The 16420-nt window shown below is 47.3% G+C and overlaps 1 protein-coding gene across 1 annotated transcript; it reads right to left on the reverse strand.

Annotated features, from left to right (window-relative positions):
• Positions 1-601: 601 nt before the first annotated feature.
• LOC117969960 (guanine nucleotide-binding protein G(I)/G(S)/G(T) subunit beta-2-like) lies at positions 602-12086 on the reverse strand. Its single transcript, XM_059020941.1, is given in 11 exon segments — positions 602-1256; positions 2020-2236; positions 3031-3232; positions 3358-3424; positions 3536-3656; positions 3658-3699; positions 3791-3854; positions 4330-4436; positions 5563-5601; positions 6278-6375; positions 11305-12086. Coding segments are annotated over 10 exon segments (1023 nt in total). The 5' UTR covers positions 6335-6375; positions 11305-12086; the 3' UTR covers positions 602-1149.
• Positions 12087-16420: the final 4334 nt, after the last annotated feature.

Below are 16420 nucleotides of genomic sequence, written 5' to 3' on the forward strand. Positions count from 1 at the left end.
TACAACTCATCTGTGACGCACAAAAAAAACAAAACATTGTGAGGAGCTTATTTTTAAGCCAAGAAATCCTACAGAAGTTAATTACAAGAAACTCGTTAATTTTTTTTGTGTGCGAGTGTGTGTGTGTGTGTGTGTTATCTTCATAAAATCGACGGGTCCCTTCCCAGCTTTCTTTATTTTTCATTTCACTGCTATACAAAGCGTGGTGATAATTTTTTTTTTTTTTTTTTTTTTTTAAACTTCAAATTTCTTTATATAAAAAAAACAAGACCAAAAAAAAAAAAAAAAAAAAATCTCCTGTTTATCAACTTACAAGAAAGTGAAATTCTCCTATATATATTTTTTTCTTTTCTCTCTCCAGTGGAGGGACGGAGAGAGGCGGGGGCGGGGCGGGGTGGGGGGCGGGGGGTTGATTCTGTTCCTTGTTCAGACCCCCCCCCCCTCCTCTCACAGCCTCACCCGTTTCAGACTCTTCTCTTCCTCCTCTTTTTGTTCAGAGAAAGCGAGGTGAGAAAGATCTGTGGTTATTGTGAGAGTGTGTGTCTGTCTGTATGCTGTGTGTGTGTGTGTGGAGTGTGTGTTGTGTGTGTTCGTCTCTATAGTGTGTGTGCTTGTCTGTATAGTGTGTGTGTGTGTCTGTATGGTGTGTGTGTGTTTGTCTGTATGGTGTGTGTGTGTCTGTATGGTGTGTGTGTGTGTCTGTATGGTGTGTGTGTGGTTTGTATAGTGTGTGTGTTTGTCTGTATGCTTGTCTCTATAGTGTGTGCTTGTGTGTATGGTGTGTGTGTGTGTTTGTGTGTATGGTGTGTGTTTGTGTGTATGGTGTGTGTGTGTGTGTGTGTGTGTTTGTGTGTATGGTGTGTGTGTGTGTGCTTGTGTGTATGGTGTGTGTGTGTGTGTGTGTGTGTTTGTGTGTATGTGTGCTTGTGTGTATGTGTGTGTGTGCTTGTGTGTATGGTGTGTGTGTGTGTTTGTCTGTATGGTGTGTGTGTGTGTTTGTCTGTATGTGTGTGTGTGTGTGTGTGTGTGTGTTTGTCTGTATGGTGTGTGTGTGTGTGTGTGTGTGTGTGTGTGTGTTATGGTGTGTGTGCGCGCGCGCGCGTGTGTGTGTGTGTGTGTGTGTGTGTGTCCGTCATGCCTCTTCCTTTTTTAATTCCAGATTTTCAGAAAACTGTCCCATGATCCCGTCGCCACGGCCATCCCGTCGTCAGTGACCCCCAAACAGCTGACTCTGTTGTCATGACCGGCCAGCACTCCTGAAACAGAAACAACTCCTGAAACAGAAACAACAACAGCATCAAAACAGAAGCCGTCTTGTTTTTAAACTTTAAAAAAGACTGTTATTGTGTTGCATTGTGCAGCTAGGGGGCCAAAGGGTTTGCATCACTTAGATGTTTAGGATTGAGACGAAACAAGAAAAATGATTTAAAATCGTGTAACCAAGAAACTACAGAAAGATATCGCAAGAAAAGAGTCTACCGGAAGTCATTACAGCAGTGCAGTAGTATTTCACGTTAGATTTCGAAACGTCACGGTTGTCAGTTTTTTCCCCCCGTTCAAGTATCCGGGGAAAACTACAACGCGTGGAATTCAACACGTTAACAAAAGTAACATTATCCAGCAGCTTTCATTCGAATGGGTTCTAGGCCAGGTGATGTGCCAGTTCTAGGCTGGGTTCTAGACCTGGGTTCTAGGCCAGGTGATGTGTCAGTTCTAGGCTGGGTTCTAGACCTGGGTTCTAGGCCAGGTGATGTGCCAGTTCTAGGCTGGGTTCTAGACCTGGGTTCCAGGCCAGGTGATGTTCCAGTTCTAGGCTGGGTTCTAGGCTGGGTTCTATGCCTGGGTTCCAGCAGCTTTCATTCGACTTTAGGAAAGCAAAATTAATTCATTCAAAAAAAAAAAAATGGGGTGAGGATGCAAAACTTTTGGCCAGAGGGTGGTGTGCGCCAAGGAGGCTGTTAATGAATCTCCAAAGGGAGGCAGGCCGGGCCACACTGAGGGGTCCCTGGGGGTCCGTACCGGCGCGGTCCCCCTTCATGCAGTCCCACAGGTTGCAGTTGAAGTCGTCGTAGCCTGCCAGCAGCAGGCGGCCGCTCTTGGAGAAGGACACGGACGTGATCCCGCAGATGATGTTGTCGTGCGAGTACATCATGAGCTCCTGATCCGCGCGCAGGTCAAACAGGCGGCACGTCGCGTCGTCCGAGCCCGTCGCAAACGCGTTCCCGTTCGGGAAGAACTGCAGGGAGGAGAGAGAGAGAGAGAGAGAGGGAGAGAGACAGAGAGAGAGAGAGAGAGAGAGGGAGAGAGAGAGAGAGACAGGAGAGACAGAGAGTGAGGGAGAGAAGAGAGAGAGAGAGAGAGGGGAGGAGAGAGAGAGAGAGAGAGGGAGAGGGGGACAGAGAGACAGAGAGAGAAAGAGAGAGAGGAGAGAGAGAGGGAGAGAAAGGGGGAGGGATAGAGAGAGAGAGATAGAGACAGAGAGTGAGGGAGAGAGACAGAGAGAGAGGGAGACAGAGAGAGAGAGAGAGAGAGACAGAGAGAGAGAGAGAGAGAGAGGAGAAAGAGAGGGAGAGAGAGACAGAGAGAGAGAGAGAGAGGGAGGGAGAGAGAGGGAGAGAGAGACAGAGAGAGAGAGGGGAGAGAGAGACACACAGAGAGAGAGAGAGGGAGGGAGAGAGAGGGAGAGAGAGACAGAGAGAGAGAGGGGAGAGAGAGACAGAGAGAGAGGGAGAGAGGAGAGAGAGAGAGGGAGAGAGAGAAAGGGGGAGGGAGAGAGAGAGAGAGAGAGAGGGAGGGAGAGAGAGGGGGGAGGGAGAGAGAGAGAGACAGAGAGAGAGAGACTGTTACAATACAACAACTGTACATATGAAGTCTGCCACATCTATGGGTTAGCGCCTCTCTCTGGTCTGTATGCAGTCTCTCTCTCTCCTCTCTGTATGCAGTCCCCCTCCTCCCCTCCCCTCTCCTCCCCTCCTCTACTCTACTCTCTCCTCTCCTCCCCTCTCCTCCTCCCCTCCTCTCTCCACTCACGCAGACTGCGTTGATGTCGGACTCGTGTCCAGTGAAGGTCTGCCGGCACATGCTGTCCCGGATGTCCCAGAGCTTGATGGAGGCGTCGCAGGCCCCCGAGATGAAGGTCTTGAAGTCGGGGGACAGGGACAGGCTCATGACGTCCCCGCTGTGTCCCGTGAACGTGGTGCTCTGCTGGCCTGTCTCGATGTCCCACAGCGCACTGCAAACAGAGAGAGACAGACACACACACAGGCGTTACTTCGATCATTTAAACAGCCAGGGAGTGCACAGTTACAGATGAGGGGGGGGTGTTCTCAGCTGCTGTAAGAGGAGGGGCGCACGTACCAGGTGGTGTCCCCCGAGCTGGTAATGATCTGATTGTCATCCAGAAAACGACAGCAAGACAGATACCCTGTGGGACAAAAAAACAAATAAAGACAGTTTGACAAATCAGATGCAGTTACTAATCAGCTGGTTCTGGACTGGGTTCTGTGCTGGGTTCCGGACTGGGTTCCAGGCTCACCTGTATGTCCCGGGAGCTCCCTGCTGACCCTCACGTTGCCCTCCCTGGTCTTCAGGCTGTAGATGGAGCAGATGTTATCCAGACCTCCGCACGCCACGTAGTTGCCCGAGGGGGCGTACGCACAGGTCCATCACCCACGACGACCGCAGAGGGATTGCGTGGACCTGGGGGGGGGGCAAGACGACCTTCATTACATCACAGACCCTGACTAAGAGCACAGTGCTGTAAAGGAAACTGGAGCAAGAGAAACGTTACCTTATTTGTGGTATGACTGTCCCAGATGATGAGCTTGCCATCCTGAGAGGCACTGACCAACAATCTGCAGAGAGAGAGGAGAGGAGAGAGAGAGAGGAGAGAGAGAGAGGAGAGGAGAGAGAGAGAGAGAGAGAGAAGAGGAGAGAGAGAGGAGAGGAGAGAGAGGAGAGGAGAGGAGAGGAGAGAGGAGAGAGAGAGGAGAGAGAAGAGAGTAGAGGAGAGAGAGAGAGGAGAGAGAGAGGGGGCAGGGAGAGAGAGAAAAGAGGAGAGAGAGAGAAAAGAGAGAGGAGAGAGAGAAAAGAGAGAGGAGAGAGAGAGAAAAGAGAGAGGAGAGAGAGAGAAAAGAGAGAGGAGAGAGGGGGCAGGGAGAGGAAGAGAGGAGCGAGAGAAGAGAGAGGAGAGAGAGAGAGAGAGGAGAAAGATTGTCAGTTTTTCATTCTATGGAAAACTACAAAGCGTTGGTGTGTGGTTCAATATGTTAACGTAACATTATTCCAACAGGTTTCATTCGACTTTATGAAGCAAGATTAGTCCTGTACCTGGAGTCTGTTCCCCAGTGCATGGCGTAGATTTTGGCCAGGTGACCCCTCAGGGTGCGTCGTGTCCTCATCTGAATTCTGCCCACGGGGTCCAAACCAGCTGTGATCTGGGGGAACCAAAAACACAAACATTTATACATCAAGTCTGCGCTACCCTTGCCCTGCTAATAACATGTAGAGATACCTCGCTGTAACCCTAACCTGCTGCACCCTAGTTCAGAATCTACTAGTGTTATTATTATACACAGCATCCTAGTTCATATTGGATTCTAGTAGTGTTATTATTATACATAGCATCCTAGTTCATATTGGATTCTAGTAGTGTTATTATTATACATAGCATCCTAGTTCATATTGGATTCTAGTAGTGTTATTATTATACACAGCATCCTAGTTCATATTGGATTCTAGTAGTGTTATTATTATACATAGCATCCTAGTTCATATTGGATTCTAGTAGTGTTATTATTATACAGAGCATCCTAGTTCATATTGGATTCTAGTAGTGTTATTATTATACACAGCATCCTAGTTCATATTGGATTCTAGTAGTGTTATTATTATACATAGCACCCTAGTTCATATTGGATTCTAGTAGTGTTATTATTATACACAGCATCCTAGTTCATATTGGATTCTAGTAGTGTTATTATTATACAGAGCATCCTAGTTCATATTGGATTCTAGTAGTGTTATTATACAGAGCATCCTAGTTCATATTGGATTCTAGTAGTGTTATTATACAGAGCATCCTAGTTCATATTGGATTCTAGTAGTGTTATTATTATACATAGCATCCTAGTTCATATTGGATTCTAGTAGTGTTATTATTATACAGAGCATCCTAGTTCATATTGGATTCTAGTAGTGTTATTATACAGAGCATCCTAGTTCATATTGGATTCTAGTAGTGTTATTATACAGAGCATCCTAGTTCATATTGGATTCTAGTAGTGTTATTATTATACATAGCATCCTAGTTCATATTGGATTCTAGTAGTGTTATTATTTGCACTTGCTGTAAACTACACTGTGTTTCAATATGAAGCTTGCATTGTAACCCTGTGCTGCCCTGTAACACCTGCGTGAGTCTCCTGGGATAAAGGGGTCTGTAAAATCAATACATAATAATAATAATAATAATAATAATAATAATAATAATATTAATAATAATAATAATAATAAAGTCTTGGATAAAGAAGTAACGGGCTGGGCATGTCACCGGTTCCTCACCTGGGTCAGAGTTGAGTCCCCACATGCTTTCCTGGCGTCCTGCGGGGAAATTCAATAAATAAAAACAAGAAAAATTTGACTCCAGACCAGAGCTCAATCACACAGGAGGTGCAGCGCTGATCCGCGATCGGGGAAGGGGCGCAGTGAAAAAACAACGAAAAACTAAAAACCAACGCGTCTCCAAAACACACGCCAACCGCACGCTCTCCTAGACAAGGTCCAGAAACGGACCCGTTCACTTCAGCTGCTTGAGAACACAAGACATTGATTAATGAAGAGAAGGCTGCGTCTCTCTCTCTCTCTCTCTCCTCTCTCTCTCTCTCTCTCTCTCTCTCTCTCTCGTTTTGTATCGCATGCTGTTACTGAAGTGTAATAAATCACTCGTGTTAAACTGGCTAAGGGTTGCATTGAGAGAATCATGCTGGGTTAATAATAATAATAATAATAATAATAATAATAATAATTAATGAGTCATTCAGCAGACGCTTTTCTCCAAAGCGACTCACAGAGACTAGGGGGGTGAACTCTGCATCATCAACAACTGCTGCTGCTGCTGCTGCTGCAGAGTCACTTCCAATAGGAGCTCGTTTGTTTGACGTCTCATCCGAAGGACGGAGCACAAGGAGGTGAAGCGACTCGCTCAGGGTCATACGCACACACACACAGGGAGCCGGGATTTGAACCCAGGAGGGGGCGCTGTGTTGGACTCTCGTACCCGGATCTGATTTCGTAGTTGCTCTGCTTCTTGGCGAAGCTGTTCCAGTTCACTCATCGTCCCGCCCTGATCCCACCGCCGCTCAGCCAATCAGAAACCTGGAAAACAGAAGGAGGCGGGGCTACCGTCAGCGACGTGTCACAGGCCCTCGGAACTCAAAAACAGACGCACTCTGACCTTTAAAGGCACAACAAGGGGCATGCCCCCCCCCCCCCCCCCCAAATAAATAACGATGCTAACTTTCTTATTCTTGCAATGAGGAGGGGCACGAAACAGGGTTTGAAATGTACTGGCAGGCTGGATCCAGATGGTCAGTTTCCCACCCCTGACCCATTTATATCTCAATGTGTATTCAAGCAACCCTGAAGTACACAGCATGTGAAAAGAAGATCATGACCCCGTGACCCGACACGTCCTGTTTGAGGGCTTGGGAGTTCAAAAGCAAAAAGACCAAAAACTAAACAAAATAAGAACAAAAAATTATAGTTTTGACGTGCACACACACACGTAGACACACAGAGACACACACACACGTAGACACACACAGACACACACACACAGAGACACACACACACGTAGACACACACAGACACAGAGACACACACACACAGACACACACGCACACAGAGGGCACCACCCTGTGCCAGACTAAATGTTCTCTCACTTCACTTCCTGTTGATTCCACTCAGCTTACCGCTTTTTCAAACAAACCCGAAAAAACACCAACAAGTTATTTGAGAGATTTAACTATTTATTTATTTATTTATTTTAAAAATATTGTTTTGATTGACTCCCTGGGAGGCCTCAATAATAATAATAATAATAATAATAATAATAATAATAATAATAATAATAATAATAATATTTAAAAAAAACATAGAATTTAGTATTAAAACAAGTTTCACTTTTTTCCCCCATGCATGAAATATTTTCCCCCCATTGCTTCATACAAAGAATTTAAGAGTCCTCAGTGTGATCCAGTCCAGGTTTTACTGCTCCCAGCTTGTTGAGCCCCGGTGTTGTCTAGGCAACAAGCTCTGGCGTGTCTGATCAAAGTAAAACCTGGAATGGGTGGAACAGCTGTGCAGTTGAGAGTCTTATTCCCATCCCTGCGTCAGCTTAGCGGGCCGTCACCGGGATAAACAGAGCCTCTTCCACTCTGCATGCAAATCCATACGCAAACGCAGTGGTCGCTGCAAAAGGGGTATTCAAATCCGCAGCGCAATTGCAGAACTGCTCTCGGAGAATTTGCATCGGCTTGTGTTTCCAGTAACTGCAGCTTCCTCTCTTCCACACAAAAACTCGGATCCTATCGGCAATCTATTTGCATGGCAGTCTGTTACTGGTGCTACTGTCTCGCTCCGACTCACAGCATTCAAACAGACCAGAACAAAAGTAAGTAGTGGAGCTGAGGAGGGACTGGGAGGGAGGCAGGCAGTGTGGCTCTAGTGGAGCTGAGGAGGGACTGGGAGGGAGGGAAGCAGTGTGGCTCTAGTGGAGCTGAGGAGGGACTGGGAGGGAGGGAGGCAGTGTGGCTCTAGTGGAGCTGAGGAGGGACTGGGAGGGAGGGAGGCAGTGTGGCTCTAGTGGAGCTGAGGAGGGACTGGGAGGGAGGGAGGCAGTGTGGCTCTAGTGGAGCTGAGGAGGGACTGGGAGGGAGGGAGGCAGTGTGGCTCTAGTGGAGCTGAGGAGGGACTGGGAGGGAGGGAAGCAGTGTGGCTCTAGTGGAGCTGAGGAGGGACTGGGAGGGAGGGAGGGAGGGAGGCAGTGTGGCTCTAGTGGAGCTGAGGAGGGACTGGGAGGGAGGGAGGCAGTGTGGCTCTAGTGGAGCTGAGGAGGGACTGGGAGGGAGGGAGGCAGTGTGGCTCTAGTGGAGCTGAGGAGGGACTGGGAGGGAGGGAAGCAGTGTGGCTCTAGTGGAGCTGAGGAGGGACTGGGAGGGAGGGAGGGAGGGAGGCAGTGTGGCTCTAGTGGAGCTGAGGAGGGACTGGGAGGGAGGGAGGCAGTGTGGCTCTAGTGGAGCTGAGGAGGGACTGGGAGGGAGGGAGGCGGTGTGGCTCTAGTGGTTAGAGCTGAGGAGGGACTGGGAGGGAGGGAGGCAGTGTGGCTCTAGTGGAGCTGAGGAGGGACTGGGAGGGAGGGAGGCAGTGTGGCTCTAGTGGAGCTGAGGAGGGACTGGGAGGGAGGGAAGCAGTGTGGCTCTAATGGAGCTGAGGAGGGACTGGGAGGGAGGGAGGCAGTGTGGCTCTAGTGGAGCTGAGGAGGGACTGGGAGGGAGGGAGGCAGTGTGGCTCTAGTGGAGCCGAGGAGGGACTGGGAGGGAGGGAGGCAGTGTGGCTCTAGTGGAGCTGAGGAGGGACTGGGAGGGAGGGAAGCAGTGTGGCTCTAGTGGTTAGAGCTGAGGGACTTGAGGATGTTCTACAGCATCTGTGAATGAGGGAACAAAACCCCCAGACAGACACAGACTGCGTCACCTTTTTCAGGGCAGGTGCGGCAATTACTCACCATCCCCACGGCACACAGGAAGCCATTAGCATGCAGCGGAGACCCGGGGGGAGCTTAACAGGTGAGGCGCAGAGCACTAATGGAAAGGTAAACCAGGGAGATCAACGCCTCCTCTCTCACGTCGTTGGAGATTATCAATTAGACTGCAGTTTAAGAGAGTATTAGGAGTGCGCAGGGGAGGGAGGAGAGACCCGCGGGACCACAGCACTGTCAAAACACACACTCCGTGTTCACGTCTCCGTTTCAGAAGACGGGCTGCAGCGCGCATGCGGGTTCAAGTTACACTGTAGAGCAGGGGTGCACAATTCCGGTCCTGGACGGCCGGATCCCTCCTGGCTTTTATTCCAACTGTGTTCTAAATTACTTAATTAGACCAATAATTGGTAATAATTGGTCCAATTAAGTAATTTAGGGCAAGGTTGGAACAAAAGCCAGGAGGGACACCGGCCCTCCAGGACCGGAATTGTGCACCCCTGCTGTAGAGCGATCTATCCAGGACTGCATATACGACCCCTTTGAAAAACGATTTCTTTATTACAATTGTTTTTGAAAATTGTAAAACATCGTGTCAGTGTGTGTGTGTCAGTGTGTGTGTGTCAGTGCGTGTGTGTGCGTCAGTGTGTGCGTGCGCGTGTCAGTGTGTTAACTCTATGGAGTTTGAGAAATTACCCTGCCAGAACTTTGATTATATATACACACACACATTCTAAATAGGTCATTTCTTTATATATAATGGATTACTAATGATCATAATTATAATGGTGACGAGATGCGTGCTACTTAAAACTTGTGTTAAATATTTAAAAACACACACACGCAAAAACTGGGCAGCAGTGTGGAGTAGTGGTCAGGGCTCTGGACTCTTGACCGGAGGGTCGTGGGTTCAATCCCCAGTGGGGGACACTGCTGCTGTACCCTTGAGCAAGGTACTTTACCTAGATTGCTCCAGTAAAAAAACCCAACTGTATAAATGGGTAATTGTATGTAAAGATAAATAATGTGATATCTGTATAATGTGAAATAATGTATAATGTGATATCTTGTAACAATTGTAAGTCGCCCTGGATAAGGGCGTCTGCTAAGAAATAAATAATAATAATAATAATAATAATATATATATATATATATATATATATATATATATATATATATATATATAAACACGTATGTAATTGAACTATTAAATTAAAACGCGAGAGGGGTCAAGTGGTAACAACTTTCACCGTTTAATTACACAACAAAATAGCAACACAGAAAATAAAACTGAATTATGAGATTAGACCACCAAAGAAAAGAAAAAAAAAGAGAGGCGGAAGCGAGATGGAAGAATTAACAAACTGAACACAACAAGCCACACGCGACGTGTCAATAACACCGTGCTACTAATACAGAGCTACCCGGGATGCCTGTAGCTCCGCAAACATTTAGCTGCTAAACCAAAACAGATTTTATAATAGATCAAAAACAACCGAAATAAACTCATGTCACTGACCACGACAGTACGACGCACTCCCCGACGTGCCCACGTATTTTGCGTCATGACAAAACGCGTTTATTGATTGATTGATTGATTGATTGATTGATCGATTGATGTATAATACAGTCAATATACAGCGCGTCCTAATCCCGCACGTCCATTCCTCTCCTTTTTTTAAGTGTGATGTACCTCCAAATGGACGGATATTAAACCAGGGCTCTCTTTCAACGCCTCGCTACCCCTTTCTTCTCAATGCTGAACCCACTAGTTGTATTGATCACGAATAATCCTCACAATTCAAAAACCATTTTAACAGCGAGTCTAGAGACGCTACAGTTTGCCCTCCTCGTTAATAATATGCTTGATGGTCGCTGTGAGATTCTTTTTAATAGTCTTTATTCCTTTCGTTTTAAATTAAATCTGCAGCTGCTGAACCCGAGACTCTCATAACACTGGAGTCGAGCGGCGCTTACCACAGCAGCCCTTATTATTAAGACGCAATAGAAAATGGATCCTACAGCGGTTTAAAACACACAGAGACTGTGCTAAACAGCTGATTTTAATACACACAGCACCGTCTACATCACACGGGCCGAAACGTCTCTACGCGATTCCAAAAAGGAAACCTCCATTTGATACATTATAGATTACACGATCCGACTTTAGAAACACAGAGAGCGCCTGGGGGGTCGCGCTGCTCGTGTAGATTTATGATTTAACGTAAACGAAAAGAAAAAACAGCTAGGATTATATTTAGAAACGGCTGTATCGATCACACACAAACACACAGAAAAAAATGGACGTCGTTTCCTTTTAACAACCTTCGTAGGCAAAATAGAGATGATAAAACGGCCATTTGACTTCTGCAAATCCTTTATTATACAATATATATTATCGATAGTTTGACCCCCCCCCCCCCCCCCCCCTCCTGTTTCCCGATCACGAGTGTGAGATTATATATACATAAATAAAATGAATTTTAAAAGGTCACTCGTTATGCAAGGTGCATTTTATTTATCAGTGTAATTTAAATAAATGCACTTACCTACCGACTGAGAATTCTCCCCTCGGCAGTTTTGTCTGTCCTTGTTGATGGAGAGCAATATATATATTTTCTGTGGGTTTCTTTTTTGGAAGTGGTCTCGACAAAATCTCAGGCGCACCCCCCTTCCCCGTCTGACTCTCGTCGACTCTCCGATCGACCAAATACTTATAATATATATTTAAATGTCTCTTGTGTTTAAATCCGTTTCGTGCGGCGAGGGAAAAAAAAATATTTTGGTAATCAAGTGTAAAAAATATATATCACAGCAAAAAAGACACCAGTTTCGCAGTGTATACTGGTTTCTGGTTGCTGGTACTGTTTTGCGTGGCTCCTTCCTTTATTTTTTAGTGGCTTGTTTTCCGTGCGGGTGTCTGCTTTCTTTTCGTCGTTTTTGTATTTAAAAAAAAAACCACTCTAAATAAATATTTTTAAAAAAATACACGTTTATTACAACGCTTTTTTTTCTTCAGTATTAATTACATCAACAAAAAATGACCTACCTATTCCCAGAAGGGTACCAAAATACTACAATACATTCATATAATATATTTATAGACTATATTAAAAACGTCTTCCAAAATGTTCCCCTTTAATAATGCAGTCTTTCATTCGCTTGCTCTGTATCGCTTCTGCACCGCACCCATTGCCCTACAGTCTGTACCATTACAAAACACCCCTCCTCCCTCAAACGCGGGCTAGCGTCTGTTTATAAATATCATGACGGTTTGCCCCACCGACGCGGCAAGCACGGATAACGGTGCCAGACGTGAGAGTTCAATAGATTCATTTTTTTGTGTACCTGTTTTTTCAGCTTTCCTGTTTGTTTGTTGTTTATTTTTAATTATGTAATTTTGATCAATCACTGGCCCCCCCCGTCTTCCCCACCCCCGCTTTTTCTTGTAAAGTGAAACGATCCGGTTTTGTCTGCAGCCGGGAGCCGAGTCACGTGATCGTCAAGCGGCCCCGCTGCCATTTCCTCCGTATGTTCTGCTGAATTCATGAATAAATCTACAAAAATCGATATTGTTGGGGGGTTTTTTGACCCTAAAACGGGGCTGCAATGTCGCCACGGCAACAAAAAGTATTTTTTTCTGATTAAAAAAAAATCAAATAAAAAAATAACACACCTTTTATAATAATAACTAAAAAAAAAATACTGAATCTCTCTAATCAACAAAAGTAAATAAATAAATAAATAAATAAAAGTATATTTTAAACTTGAAGCCTCAAGCCTGCACTGGACTGGAGGGAGCCCCCTTTCTCTCAGGGGGGTGAGGGAGGGAGGGAGGGAGCAGTTCAGTCTCCACGCCTCAAGCCTGCCCTGGACTGGAGGGAGCCCCCTTTCTCTTAGGGGGGGTGAGGGAGGGAGGGAGCAGTTCAGTCTCCACGCCTCAAGCCTGCACTGGACTGGAGGGAGCCCCCTTTCTCTCAGGGGGGTGAGGGAGGGAGGGAGCAGTTCAGTCTCCATGCCTCAAGCCTGCCCTGGACTGGAGGGAGCCCCCTTTCTCTTAGGGGGGTGAGGGAGGGAGGGAGGGAGCAGTTCAGTCTCCATGCCTCAAGCCTGCCCTGGACTGGAGGGAGCCCCCTTTCTCTCAGGGGGGTGAGGGAGGGAGGGAGGGAGCAGTTCAGTCTCTGTGCCTCAAGCCTGCCCTGGACTGGAGGGAGCCCCCTTTCTCTTAGGGGGGTGAGGGAGGGAGGGAGCAGTTCAGTCTCCATGCATCAAGCCTGCCCTGGACTGGAGGGAGCCCCCTTTCTCTTAGGGGGGTGAAGGAGAGAGGAAGCAGTTCAGTCTTTGTGCCTCAAGCCTGCCCTGGACTGGAGGGAGCCCCCTTTCTCTTAGGGGGGTGAGGGAGGGAGGTTGGGAGCAGTTCAGTCTCCGTGCCTCAAGCCTGCCCTGGACTGGAGGGGGCCCCCTTTCTCTTAGGGGGGTGAGGGAGGGAGGGAGGGAGCAGTTCAGTCTCCACGCCTCAAGCCTGCCCTGGACTGGAGGGAGCCCCCTTTCTCTTAGGGAGGTGAGGGAGGGAGCAGTTCAGTCTCCGTGCCTCAAGCCTGCCCTGGACTGGAGGGAGCCCCCTTTCTCTTAGGGGAGGTGAGGGAGGGAGGGAGCAGTTCAGTCTCCATGCCTCAAGCCTGCCCTGGACTGGAGGGAGCACCCTTTCTCTTAGGGGGCGAGGGAGGGAGCAGTTCAGTCTCCATGCCTCAAGCCTGCCCTGCAGTAAGATATAAGATGGCTTGGGTGCCCTTTACAGAACACGCATGGATCTGAATCCACTGCTGGTGCCACACACCACTGTACAAAAAAAAAAAAAAAAAAGAGACAACGAAGCGAAATCGTTTGTTTAGCAAGATTCTCGAAACAGGAAGCGAAAGGCCAGGGATGAAGCAGAAAACAGGAAATGGTACTTTTAACCCTTTAGAAGCCAGAGCCCAGCCGCGAGTTTGTTGCTTTCTTTCAGGAGAATCGACCAGACTCCTGTTGCACAGCAGCGTCACCCAGTCCAGGTTTTACTACCAGCTTGATCAGCCCCACAGCGTGTTCAGGTAACAAGCTCAGGTGTGTCTGATTATTAAACTAAAAATCAAGCACTGGATCAGACTGCTGTGCAACAGGAGTCTGATTTCAATCCCTGAATATACGCATAACACGCAGGGCTGGGAATCAGACTCCCGCTGCACAGCAGTGTGATCCAGTCCTGGTTTCACTGGGAGTTTAATAATTACACCTGAGCTTGTTAGCTAGACACACTGGGGGCTGATCAAGATGGTAGCAGTAAAACCTGGACTGGGTGAAACGGCTACTTTTTTTAAAATTATTTTTTGGGATTTACACAGAAGGGTTAAATGATTAACAGGAACACTTTTCATTTTGTATATGTAATGCAGTTTACAAAAATGTGTATTTATCCATTTCATCTTCACTGTGTGAATATGGGGGCGTTTTAAACTGTTCTTGTGTGGGGGGGGGGGGGGGTTCCACACCCTTGCTCAGCCGGGAGCCTGTTGTTTTGAATGACAGCGGTGCCGCCCCCTCCCCCCGGCTATCTGATCAGTGGTTCCTTCCACCTGCCAACGTTATTCAGCCGGGCTTATCAGAGAGCGTAGTAACGAGGGCTGGGTTGCCTAGCAACAGCCTCGTAGTGGGCCCCCTGCACTCCCACAAGCTTGTGCAAGGCAGGCTTTGGGAAGCAGCTCATTGTCGCTGGTTCACGTGACTTGAAGATGTTCTAAGAACACGGAGACAGTTCTGAGGTTCTGAGTTCCGGTTCTAAAAGGCTGCATTGTCTGCCAGGCTCAGTCTGGGTATGGACAGCAGTGTGCAAATCTAGCACAACAGCTCCAGATGTGTCACTGATCTCCTTTATATACCTGCCTGCGTGAAAACACCTGGGGGGGGGGGGGGGGGATAGGCTGCATGGTCTATTAAAATCGTTAACGAATTAGACGGCGATCCCTGATAGAACTATTTTGACAAAAGATTTCCATTTGCAGCGCTCAGCCACTGACTCCCTGAGCGAGTCGCTTCACCTCCTTGTGCTCCGTCCTTCGGATGAGACGTAAAACAAACGAGCTCCTATTGGAAGTGACTCTGCAGCAGCAGCAGCAGCAGTTGTTGATGATGCAGAGTTCACCCCCCCTGGTCTCTGTGAGTCGCTTTGGATCAAAGCCTCCAACAGGGCTGGGGTGAGTGCCCACGTGGAGTTCGGTTTCTCTAACAGAGATGGAAGGTAACTTGGTAACTTCCAGCGTTCACCTTATAAACTAGAAACACACAAAAAAACAACCAGTCGAATGGAGGTCTGCACTGCGCGCTGTCCGAAGCGGAATCTCCCGCGGCTTCCTGTGACCCGCAGCAAACAGGAAACAGGAAGAAAGGGCTATTGTTTTGGTACCGGCCCATCTGTTTCCTGTTCTGATCCAGTCCTTGATTGTGGAAGATGTGATCTGTGATCTGCTCTCTCTCTCTCTCTCAAACACACACACACACACACACACACACACTGAGACACACACACACACTCACACACACACACACACTGAGACACACACACACACACATACACACACACTGAGACACACACACACACACACACACACTCACACACACAGCATAGCTAAAGCACATAACTCTGCTAGAATGGTTTCTTATATAAGTTTCCCTTAGTAAAAGCACAGCAAAGTGTAATAAAGCAGAGTGAAAGCATTGTAAAGCACAGAGAGGTGTGGTAAAGCATAGGGAAGCATTGTAAAGCACAGAGAGGTCTGGTAAAGCATAGGGAAGCATTGTAAAGCACAGAGAGGTCTGGTAAAGCATAGGGAAGCATTGTAAAGCACAGAGAGGTCTGGTAAAGCATAGGGAAGCATTGTAAAGCACAGAGAGGTCTGGTAAAGCATAGGGAAGCATTGTAAAGCACAGAGAGGTGTGGTAAAGCATAGGGAAGCATTGTAAAGCACAGAGAGGTGTGGTAAAGCATAGGGAAGCATTGTAAAGCACAGAGAGGTCTGGTAAAGCATAGGGAAGCATTGTAAAGCACAGAGAGGTGTGGTAAAGCATAGGGAAGCATTGTAAAGCACAGAGAGGTGTGGTAAAGCATAGGGAAGCATTGTAAAGCACAGAGAGGTCTGGTAAAGCATAGGGAAGCATTGTAAAGCACAGAGAGGTGTGGTAAAGCATAGGGAAGCATTGTAAAGCACAGAGAGGTGTGGTAAAGCATAGGGAAGCATTGTAAAGCACAGAGAGGTGTGGTAAAGCATAGGGAAGCATTGTAAAGCACAGAGAGGTCTGGTAAAGCATAGGGAAGCATTGTAAAGCACAGAGAGGTCTGGTGAAGCTGGAAAATATACTCATTGCGCCTGCGTTAGAAATCCATACGTCTAAAGCGTCAAGTATAAAAACAGGAACAAATGCATTGTAGAGTACTGCTCGCCACCTGCTGGACACTCGGCGGTATTACAGCTGCGATGCAACGAAGACAGACAAAGCGCGTATTTGGAATGATGAAGGGGTCGGTTAAGATCACACACTCCGTTAGGATCACATGTTTCGTGTGTGTGTGTGTGTGTGTCTGTGTGTGTGTGTGTGTGTGAGTGTGTGCACCTGACCAAACGACGCCGGGTC

The sequence above is a fragment of the Acipenser ruthenus genome, unplaced genomic scaffold, assembly GCF_902713425.1.
Source record: "Acipenser ruthenus unplaced genomic scaffold, fAciRut3.2 maternal haplotype, whole genome shotgun sequence".
Taxonomy (NCBI): Eukaryota; Metazoa; Chordata; class Actinopteri; order Acipenseriformes; family Acipenseridae; genus Acipenser; species Acipenser ruthenus.